This window comes from Cebus imitator, unplaced genomic scaffold (assembly GCF_001604975.1).
Source record: "Cebus imitator isolate Cc_AM_T3 unplaced genomic scaffold, Cebus_imitator-1.0 Scaffold126, whole genome shotgun sequence".
NCBI classification, from domain to species: domain Eukaryota; kingdom Metazoa; phylum Chordata; class Mammalia; order Primates; family Cebidae; genus Cebus; species Cebus imitator.
Window position 1 is genome coordinate 3,611,997 of NW_016107441.1, and position 10,727 is coordinate 3,622,723.

A 10,727-nucleotide genomic window follows, 5' to 3' on the forward strand; every position below is an offset into this window, starting at 1 on the left:
AAAAAAAAAAAAAAGATGAGATTTGAGTGGGGATGCAGCAAAACCATATCACTAGCAAGGTGGGATAGAAAATAGAGCTATCACTTCATTGTGTAGATGGGGAACAGGGCTCAAAGAGGTTATATCAGACTGTCCAATATAATACAAGCCACATATGTGATTTTATTTTAAGGTAAAGAGAAACAGGTAAAATTCATCTTAATAATATAAATCTTATTTAAATCAGTATATCTCAAATATTATTTTAACATGTAACCAACACTATAAAAGTATTAATGAGTTTTTTCATATTCTTTTCATCCGAAGTCTTGGAAATCTGGTATGTATCTCACACTCACAGCACGTCAGTTCACACCAGTCGCATTTTAAATGTGGAGTCATCACCGGTGGCCAGTGGCTGCCGTCCTGGGCAACACACAGTTAACGGTTAAACACTGCATCTCAGGTCACACAGCAGGTTAAGGAGAGCAGAAATGAGAGTGAGGGTTTGCAATTTCTGACGCCCTATCCTTTGCATGCATCACCTGCTTTTTGAGTGTTCCTGCCTGCCTGGAGGCAGTATATTGTGGTGGAGAGGGGTGTGGACTGTGGCCTAGGATGGAGATTCACATCTCGGCAGTGCCGCTCCATAGCCATGGGACCTTGAGCAAGCTCCCTGCCTGCACTCCAGTTGTACATGTGTAAAATGGTGATGACAATGAGGCCTGCCATATGAGGTTGAGGTGAAGAGTAAATTCATTTTATTAATAAATTAGTTCAATACCACACCTGGCATAGTCAAGCCCTCAGTAAATATTTAAGGGGCTCCCCTTTTATAGGATGCCTGCCTGTGCTGTAAAGGCCCATCTGCTGCTGGAAGGAGGAGCCACTTGGGCAGCTTGTGGGTTGACTAAGGGCTTTTTCCTTCAGCCCACTTCCCATGAGCTTGTACTTCTGGGGACCAAGAGGGGGAATGGAGGTTGCTGCTGGAATGTTTGGATTTGAGGGTTTGGAGTTTTCCAGTGGAGCCAGACAAGGATGCAGCCAACTCTCTGATAGATTTTCACACAGCAAACGCTGGTTGGCCCCTACCAGGTGCCAGCCTTGTGCAAGATACCCTGGGGGACGCCGGCAGTCAGCAGCATGGCGTTTCCTCGCTTAGCACGGTGCCAGGCGGACTTCCTGTGCCTGTGGGTACTGCATGATTTTTCGTCTCTGTGTGCTTGCTGACGTTGTTTTATCCTCCCAGGTGCCTTTCCCTCCCCCAAACTTCCCCTTGTCCAAACCTTAAATGCCACCTCCCCTGAGTCTCATTCCTTGACCCTTGCCCCAGCCACCCTCCTCACCCCAAAACCTGGAAACAGACACAGTCTTTTCAGATTCCTGTAATACTCTGTCTGTGTACCTCCCAGGGTCCCTTATGCCCCCTCTGTCCTGAGGGGGCTGTCCCTGAAGGACTCTGATTTACCTTGAGATTCTTCTAGCATCTGCTTCACAGCTGGCACGTGATGAACAGACTCATGAGAGAATGAATGAATGGAGTTAATCTTATCTCCTAGTTTAACTGAAAGGACAGAGACGGTGACTTCTTCTGTAAACACCACAGCAGAACAAACATCCATGCCGGGCCTACTGAGTAATAATCGTCAAAGGAGCATGTTCAAAAACACAGTCCTAGGCTCCCTCCCACAGGGATTATTTCAGCAGGTCTGAGGTGGGGCCCAGCAAGCTGTATGTTTTTCATCTCTCTAAGAGATTCTACAACATAGACAGGCTTGGAGAGACCCAATTTGGACAATTTAACTAGTGGGAAGACTAATATGTACATATTTATGATGCAGGGCCCATGTGGACAAAGTACTGTGATTTCATTCACAAGTATTCTTAGGTATTAATTGTGTAAAGGAACTTCAGGTCCCATTTGGTTAAAAGGTAGCTCTTATGCAGGGAAGTTGTAGGCAAGAAGGGCCTTGGATTCCCTGGAAGACACTTGGGCTGCGTTCAGGGAGCAGCATGGAACACCATCATGGGGGGAATGGTGTTATCAGGCTGCATGAGAGCACACGGCCAGGACATCTGCACCTTCACACCATGTTCTTCTCTTGACAGGTCTCCCGTGATGGCTGGTGGACTGTTTGCTGTGGATCGGAAGTGGTTCTGGGAGCTGGGCGGTTATGACCCTGGCTTGGAGATCTGGGGAGGGGAGCAATATGAAATCTCATTCAAGGTGAGCCAGCCCTCCAGATGCCCCCTTCTTGGCACAGCTTCCTGGGTGCCTGTCTCAGAATGTGCCTGAGCTTCTGCCTGAGCTTGGAAAGACTGAAGGCCTCAGGGTTCTGTAGCCCCTCTGCCCATCGGGTGAAGAAGACAGGGGTCATGGGCCATTCCTTGTTGTATGAGAGGTGTGGGAGGTCAAGGGAATACCCTCCAGCAGCCAAAGGATGGTCTTCACCACAGCTCTGTCATTTGCCTTGTGTCTTCTTAAGACGTTGGAATAAGGTCTTGCTTCTTCTAAAGATGGTGGGTCTGAGATTGAGATGTCCAGCAAATCAGCAGTGGGCCGGAGAAGCTAGGAAGGCCAAACAGGACATGTAGGCCTAGAGGAGTGCTCTCAGTCACTTCTCAAGTTTTCCCTTTTGTATCTGTTGCTCTAGGAGTTTGACAAAGACCAGTGAACACAAGCTCCATTTGTAAAGTCACAAAGGCCTGGATTCAGATCCCATCCCCATCATCAGTAGCTATCTGACTTTGGGCAAGTTAGATGACGTCCCTGAGCTTTCTTTCCTCATCTGAAATCAGGGAATCATAATACTACCTAGCTTACAGAGTTATCGTGAAGATTAAATGAGATAATGTCTAGAAAGTGCTTAACACACAACCTGGGAATGTGACCAGCAATTAATAATTGGTAGAAATTGTTAAAGTTTCAGTGAGTAAATATTTACCGTAACCTACTTGACCAACTCACGGGCTTGAGAAGCTTTCTGACAGGAGTGGTAAAGGAGTTACTAGTTTACTAGTTTTAATTGATCCTTATCAATTAAAAACTTTTAGCAAATTTTAACTGTGATTATTCTATTTTTGTCACTTATTTAGAATTATTATTCTAAATTCTTCTCTAAAGGCATTTACAATAAACTCTAGTCCAGCATTGCCTTTCATAAAGACTCTAATAAATATAAGTATAAAAAACAATACAATTAAAAATATACAAACATATATTCCAGTGTTATTAAAGATCATATTTTTCCAATCTACAACAGATTTTATTACTAAGTATATATTACTATATAGAATCTATAACATTCTCATAATAATCGTATTAAAATATTATATTAAATACAAAAATAGACACCATCCCAAAAAAAACCCCACATCATAATAATGAGAACTAAATTCAATCCAAAACGTACTTTCCAAGAAAAGGCTAAAAAAACACACTGGACCTGATACAGCTACAACTAAAAATTACCAGCCACCAACCTTCCTAAACAAGAGACCTCCTAATTACAGAAGACAATCAACATTAGTCTTATCAACACAAGCAGACAATTACTTTATGACCAAAAACTTTATGAGACGAAGTAGCAAATGTAAGAGACCACGTTTGCCCATTTCCCTTTGCCAGGAGAATTTCACAAAGCCCCTGACTTTGTGACACCATGCAGCTCTCTGGAAAGATGTTTTAAAGGCAAAATAGGATAGAATGCCATGTCTCTCGCCTGAGTCACTACATTGCATCAAAGATAAATGACACTAGTCCTTGCCTTTCTCTACTCATAACATTTGACAAGATTAGTAACTATGCTTCTGTAATCTATAACCAGATGTACTCTAACACCCAAACCTTAATGTAATTTTACATGTACTAAATCTTCACCACCCATGTATAAACTAAAATACTACATTGGAGGAGTTTGAGAGAACCTTTCTAAAAGCCTCTTCCCAGGCTACAGGCCTTGGTCTATAGTCCTCGATAAGACTTCTAAATAAAACCAACTTTAATCCTTTAAAAGCTTCATTTTTTTTCTTTAGTTGACAGCAGTTAATAAATATTGGCTGAATACTCCAAGCAAGTGTATCCCTGGCCAGAATCAGCCTCCAAGCTCCTAACTGGTTCCTTGGTCTAGAAGACCCCCTTCAGAAAACCCCTCTATGGAGAACAGTGAATGGAGGAAGATTTTCACAAAGGAATTTCTAAAGCAACCCAAAATGATTTCATTCTGTGTGTTTCAAAGACCCATCTACTGATGCTTATCAGGCAATTATGGCAGAACAAATGGCATTTTTCTCCACACAGTTATTTACAATAGACTTGGTAATGAAGCCATATTTGAAGTCTCTCATCTGGGAAGGGAAAGGAGGCTGGCTTACATTTCCATTTGATCCAATTATGTCCGCCACTCTCCAGAGGAAATGAGACGGTGTAATGAGGAGGCTCCTGAGGTTTTCTCCCTCAGCTTTCTCTCTCCTGGCTTGGAGAAGGAGAGTTCCTGGAGCCCAGCAACAGCCCATCTGCCAGGGCAGTGTCTCCCAAGCCCCCATGGAAAGGCTGCCTGCAGGGCGGAGGGGAGCGGGCAAGCCCAATCACCCCTGGCAGCTCCCTGCTGGAATGCGGTGTTCTCTTTCAGCCAGAGCCAGGCATTTACAAAGGACCAAATTCCCTCTGATTCATCTCTGCAAAGATCCCTTTTCTTGGTGACAGAGAGAAGAGCCCAGTCTGAAAGGCATGAGCGTATTTTCAGAAATTAAGATCGATTGACATGTACTGTCAGGACTGAGGGCTGAGGGCTGATTCCAGACTAGACTGTCTATCCCGATGAGAAAACCCCCCAAAAAGTGTTCCAACAGCTCTGAAATTTCTGGAAGAGCCATTGACTTTCCCTTTCCCTACCTCCTTTTCTCTCTGTCTCTCTCAGCAGAGCAAAGATCTCATGTGGAAATCAGAATCTTCCCAGTTCTAGTGGTTGGACAAGTCTTTAACTCCATAGCCTAGGCTCCAACTAGCTTCATGAGCTGGCCCTGCTGATCTCTCCTTCCCCCTTTTCCTCTTATCCATTGCATTCGTCTGGATTCTTGCTTACAGATACCCAAAACCATAGTCAATCTGATTTAAGCAAAAACCAGAATTGATAGGCTCACACCATTGAAATTCCAGGGTAGACCCTAAGGCCGGGCCAGATGCAGGGACTGACCCATCTCACTCAGGCTAGGTCTCTCTCAATGCCTAGGCCCTACTTGTATCTGAGTGGGCTTCCCTTCAGGTGGGCTTTTTCTCATGGAGATCTTCAGCAGCCCATGGAAAGAGAGTCCCTCTTCCCATCGTCTCATATAAGTCCTCAGGTTGAGTCTCATTGGCCTGCTGGTCCCATCCCTAAACAACACTGCAATTGGTCACCTGCAGTCACATGCCCATCCTGGAGCCAGGAAGATGGGGATGGGCTAGTTACCCAAAGGAAGGTCCAGGTGCTGTGCCCAGAAGGGAGAATGGATGTGGGGTAGGGCAAACCACAGATGTCTACCTTAACTGGCAAGACAAGACTGCATGTAAGACCCAGGCTTATGGGCCAGCCCCCATCTGCAGGCCCACACTGTCCACGCCTGAAATGCCTTTCCTTAGTCTGGCCAACCCACACTCATCCTTCCAATCTCATCTCATGTAGGTGGCTCCCCTTGCTGCCTGGGAACTGCCCCACGTTGCACTCCCATAACATGCTCCCTGGAGGCAGGAAGAAGGTTTTGTTCACCTCTCAGTCCCCAGCCTCTGGCCCACATCAGTGTTTTCAGTAACTGTTAGTGTATTACCGGCATCACTCCAACTGATAAACCTCCTTGGCACTGCCCTTCCCAGACTTAAGAGGCCATCTTTGGACAATGGCGTATGGTGGGAAAGATGCTGAGCAAGGAGGCTCTCCTTCCGTCTAGGACCCTGGGCCAGTTGTGTGACCTCCAGGCCTCACATCCCAGACGGCCCTGATACAGTTTTCCTTCCTACCCCACAAGATAGGATAAAATGAGATGCTGTGGGGAAAGGCCTCTGACATACACAGATATGAGAGGTTGTTTGGATTAGGGGTGGTGGCAGCAGTATGAGCAGAAAGGAAACTGCACAGTGTCCCCAGGAGGCCACGGTTAGGATATCTCCAAATATGAGATACAGGAGAGAGAGTATCCAAGCAGGACAATGTGACCAAACTAGGTGAGAAAAATGTAGGCTTTGGGGCAATGTAAGTGGCTGTATCTTTTGTGAGTAGCAATTTAGCAAAATCCATTACATTTCAGAACAAGTACATTCTTTGACCTGAAATTCCATGCCCAGGAGTTTATATAAGAGAGACAGTGATGAGCAAATATTTATTTGCTGAAGTGTTACTTACCATAGCAGAAGACTGAAAATGACCCAAATGCATGTCCTTTGGGGATATATAAGTTAGAGCATATCTAAACAATAAAATATTACATAAAATAAGTTAGAGATGTCAAAAAAACAATTTTTTGGGGGCAGGATCTCACACTGTTGCCCAGATTGGAGGGCAGTGACATAATCAGAGCTCACTACAGCCGAAACACCCCAGGGTTCAAGCAGTCCTCCCATTTCAGCCTCCCAAGTAGCTGGGACTATAGGTGCACACCACCACTCCCAGCTAATTTTTTAGTATTTTGTAATGACATGGTCTCTATATGTTGCCCAGGCTGGTCTCGAACTCCTGGCCTCAAGCAGTCTTCCTGCGTCGGCCTCCCAAAATGCTGAGATTACAGGTATGAGCCACTGCACCCAGCCTATCTCACTTCTGAAAATGACTCACAATGACATTAAGCCTTCCTGTCCCTAGTGGCCATTAGGGTGGGAGGGCTTCAAAGTATAGTTGTCTCTTTTTACCTAATGTGTGTCTGTAACATTGAATGTGTTCATCATAAGTACATATTACTTTTGGCTGGGTGCGGTGGTTCACACCTGTAATCCCATCGCTTTGAGAGGCCAAGGCGGGTGGATCACCTGAGACCAGGAGTTCAAGACTAGCCGGCCAACGTGGCAAAACCCCATCGCTACTAAAAAAAAAAAATTGCCAGGCGTGGTGGCACATGCCTGTAATCCCAGCTACTCAGGAGGCTGAGGAAGGAAAATCACTTGAACCCAAGAGGTAGAGGTTGCAGTGAGACAAGATCGCACCACTGCACCCCAGCCTGTGCAACAGCAGCGAGACTAGTCACTGCCAGGCATAAGCCACTGCACCTGGCTCCTTCTCAGTCATGGGAGGTCAAGGCAGGAGTATTGCTTGAGCCCAAAAGTTCAAGACAAGCTTTGGGCAACACATTGAGACTTCATTTCTACAAAACAAATTTTTTTAATTAGCTGAGCATGGTGGTGCACTCCATGCCTATAGTCCCAGCTCATGGGAGGCTAAGGCAGAAGGATTCCTTGAGCCTGGGAGGTCAAGGCTGCAGTGAGCCATGTTCATGACACTGCACTCCAGCCTGGGTGATAGAGTAAGAACCTATCTCAAAGGAAAAAAAAGAAGAAGAAGAAAGGAAAATGTTGTGTTCTCGGCACTCCCAGCCTACCCCTATCCATATACATCCCAGCACATTGTTTGGGCCATTTGCAAGCTCAGAGATGAGATTCTGCACACAGCAGCAGTGTGGAGACTCCCAAAGAAGGCTTGAGGCCCCCAAGAGCAATTTGCAGGGTCTCCTCCAGGAGGCAGAGGTGGGCCCCACCGTCCTTGGTGAGATGCGGATGGGCATGAGGGTTCCATGAAGCAGGCTTGCAGGAGCCAACGGAGTGATGGAAAGCCATGTGGGGGGATGAGGGGAGGACATCCTCCCCTTGCAGAAGTCGGGAAGGTCTTTGAGCCTTGTTCTGCGAGGAAAATCCATTCTCTGGGTAAAGGAATGAAGACTCAGGAGACTGGGGTTCGCTTTGTGTAAAACTGATATGGTTGCTGAAAGGCTAGCCTAGTACCAGGCTATCTGAACAGATTAAAAAAAAAAAAAAAAAAACTCTGATTTTTTTTTTTTCCATAAAACTCAGTGTTGTCAAGAGGACTAAGTGAAACAGGCATGTGAAAAGAAGGCAGGACACATCCAGAAGCTGGGCAAGGGTGACATTGCGATATGATATGCCCAGAGCAGTTACGTGACTGGGCAGGTCCCTCTGCTTGAAGGTGGCAGTGCCAGGGCTAAATCCCAGATGCCCTGGCTTCAAGCCCAGTGCTCATCTCATTCCGCCTGGTGGGAGGAGTAGAGAAAAGGTAGATCCACTCTAGAGAGGGGCCACTGTTACAGGAAGGGCCCAGAGGTCAGGACCAACCCTGAAAGGGGTTAAGTTGCCACCTGGGAGGGAGAAATGATTGCCAAAGGCCAGCCCAAGCACCAGAAGGAGATCCAGGGCCCATCGGGCACCTGTATGGCAATGCATTTCCCCATCCTTTTTCCTGCCCCTACCGGCACCCTCTGCCTCGGATAGCTGCAGCATGGCTACCAGGAACCTGGTCCTCATTTCTTCCTTCCCTGTGTTATCTAAGAATGCTGGGAATATGCTCAGATACATGCAGCATTTTCCTCCTGGGGCCACATACACCCAGCTTTTGCAAGAGCTGTCTGCGGGAAACAGGGCGGGCATTTTGCTCGTGATTCTCAGCAAGCCTTTTGAAATTCCATGAGTGTCCCTGCCTGTGGAGCTGGCTTCTCCCACCGCTCCTCCAAGGAGACAGCTCAAAGGCCCAAGGGTCGCCTGTTTGTATGTTACTCCCTAACCAGTGCACACCTACCTCTTAGTGCCTTGGTTCTTTCATCCCTAAAAATGGTAATAGAATAACTTCTTCAAAAGTTTGTTGTAAGAACTAAATGGGACGACACATTTATTTGGCCTAGAGCCAGCCAAAGAGTAGACACTTCAAAAGCGGCAGCTGTTCCGACCATACCCTCAGGTAAGGAGGCAGAACAGCACGGTATTATGTACATGAGCATCAGCATCAAAACTGCCTGGGTTCTAGTGCAAATTCAAAGAGCTAGCTGCTGTGTGACCTTGGGAAAGTGACTTAACCTCTCCTCTATATTATTTAGGAGATAGAATAATCTTTACTTCATAGTGCAGTTGTGAGCATGCTAGTAGTCAAAATATATTAAAAGCTTAGCTCAGTACCTGGAGCATAATAAATGATCACTAAATGATAGCTGTTCTTGTCAGCATGGTTATGGTTATTTTGATCAGGCTGTGGTTGCAGGAAGACAAGAGTGAAAAGAGGCTGGCCAGACAGGTCAAAAGGCCTTGGCTCTGGGCCCAGTGCTGGAGCAAACTCTCTGTGAGACCTTGGATGCATCTGCCCTTTCTCTTGAACTCTTATTTCCCCATCTACAAAGGGGCACCAATAGTCCCAAATTCACAGGGCTATAGTGTGAACTGGCAGGCAGAATCACCTGAGAGGTTGTCACCACTCCAGTATGCTGTGGCTCTCAAAGTGATCCCTGCATGAGCAGCACTGGCATCACCTGGGAACTTGTTAGAAATGCAAATGCTCCACCCCAGGCTGCTGAGTCAGATGCAGCCTCCGAGCCCAGCCAGCTGTGTTTAACATGCCAGCCAGGTGATTCCGATGCGGCTCAAGGTTCCAATGAATCGGTGGGAGGTTGTGCAGAGAGGATGCTCAGGCGTGGGTGTGGAAGGACAGAGTAAATGGGCAGGTTGGTTGGCAGGTTGGCCAACAAGCTCCAGCACCTTCACCCAGCTTTCAAGACTGTATATCATTGGTCCACCCTTGGCAGCTCGTTTCTGTTCCATTTCTTCCAGCACAGTTTTTAGAGTAAACCTGACCAATGACCAGATCATGTATGGATGGATAAATGAATGAATTAGATAATTAATATTTGTTTGGGGTTTCAAAGTCACAGAAGGAAAAATTCATGAGCCTCCTGGGGCAGAAAAGTGAGTGCATTGCAGCTAGCTGTCAGCAGCGTCCACAGAGGGAGTCCAGGGGGTGTGGAGAGGGTAGAAGGTGATAGATGGGAGCAGGTGGCAGAGGGCCTGATTGCAAACCAAGGGTAACCCCTGTGTTCTGCAGGCAGTACAAGTGCTGTTAGGGATCTTTGAGGAAGACCGTGATAGGGTCGGTCCAGATCCTAGGAAGGCACAGTCTCCGTGGAGCTCTCAGATCTGCCTGGTTCTGGTGGACCCACCCCTGGGTTCCATTCTGGGTTCTGCCATTTATGCACTGAGGAACCCCGGGTAAAGTGTTAAGTAAACATCCGTTTCCTCACATGTAAAAGGATATGATCGTGCCTCCCTCACTGGGATGCTGTGAGATTGCTGTATTTCCAAATCTGAGTCAAAACCTAATGTAAAGTAACCATTCGCCCTTGTTGGGGAAGTAGCTAACTATAAACACTTAGGGATATTGTTGAAATAGTCATATATTTAACTTATTAATTTAGATGCACATATGTTTAAAACCATATAATATAAAAATACTAGGCCGGGTGCAGTGGCTCATACCTGTAATTCCAACACTTTGGGAGGCTAAGGTGGGTGGATCACCTGAGGTCAGGAGTTTGAGATCAGCCTGGCCAACATGGGGAAACCCAGTCTCTACTAAAAATACAAAAATTAGCCCGGCATGCTGGTGGGCGCTTGTAATGCCAGCTACTCGGGAGGCTAAGCCTTGAACCCACAAGGCGGAGGTTGCGGTGAGCTGAGATTGTGCCGCTGCACTCCATCCTGGGTGACAGAGCAAGACTCCATCTCAAAAAAA

The 10,727-nt window shown here is 46.5% G+C and overlaps 1 protein-coding gene across 1 annotated transcript in view; it reads left to right on the plus strand.

Annotated features, from left to right (window-relative positions):
* GALNT10 (polypeptide N-acetylgalactosaminyltransferase 10) overlaps window positions 1-10,727 on the plus strand; it is a 233,483-nt gene that overhangs the window by 197,068 nt on the left and 25,688 nt on the right. Inside the window, exon 7 of the mRNA XM_037742761.1 lies at window positions 2,089-2,206. Within this exon, the coding sequence (XP_037598689.1) occupies window positions 2,089-2,206 (118 nt within the window). The remainder of the gene's footprint in view (window positions 1-2,088; window positions 2,207-10,727) is intronic.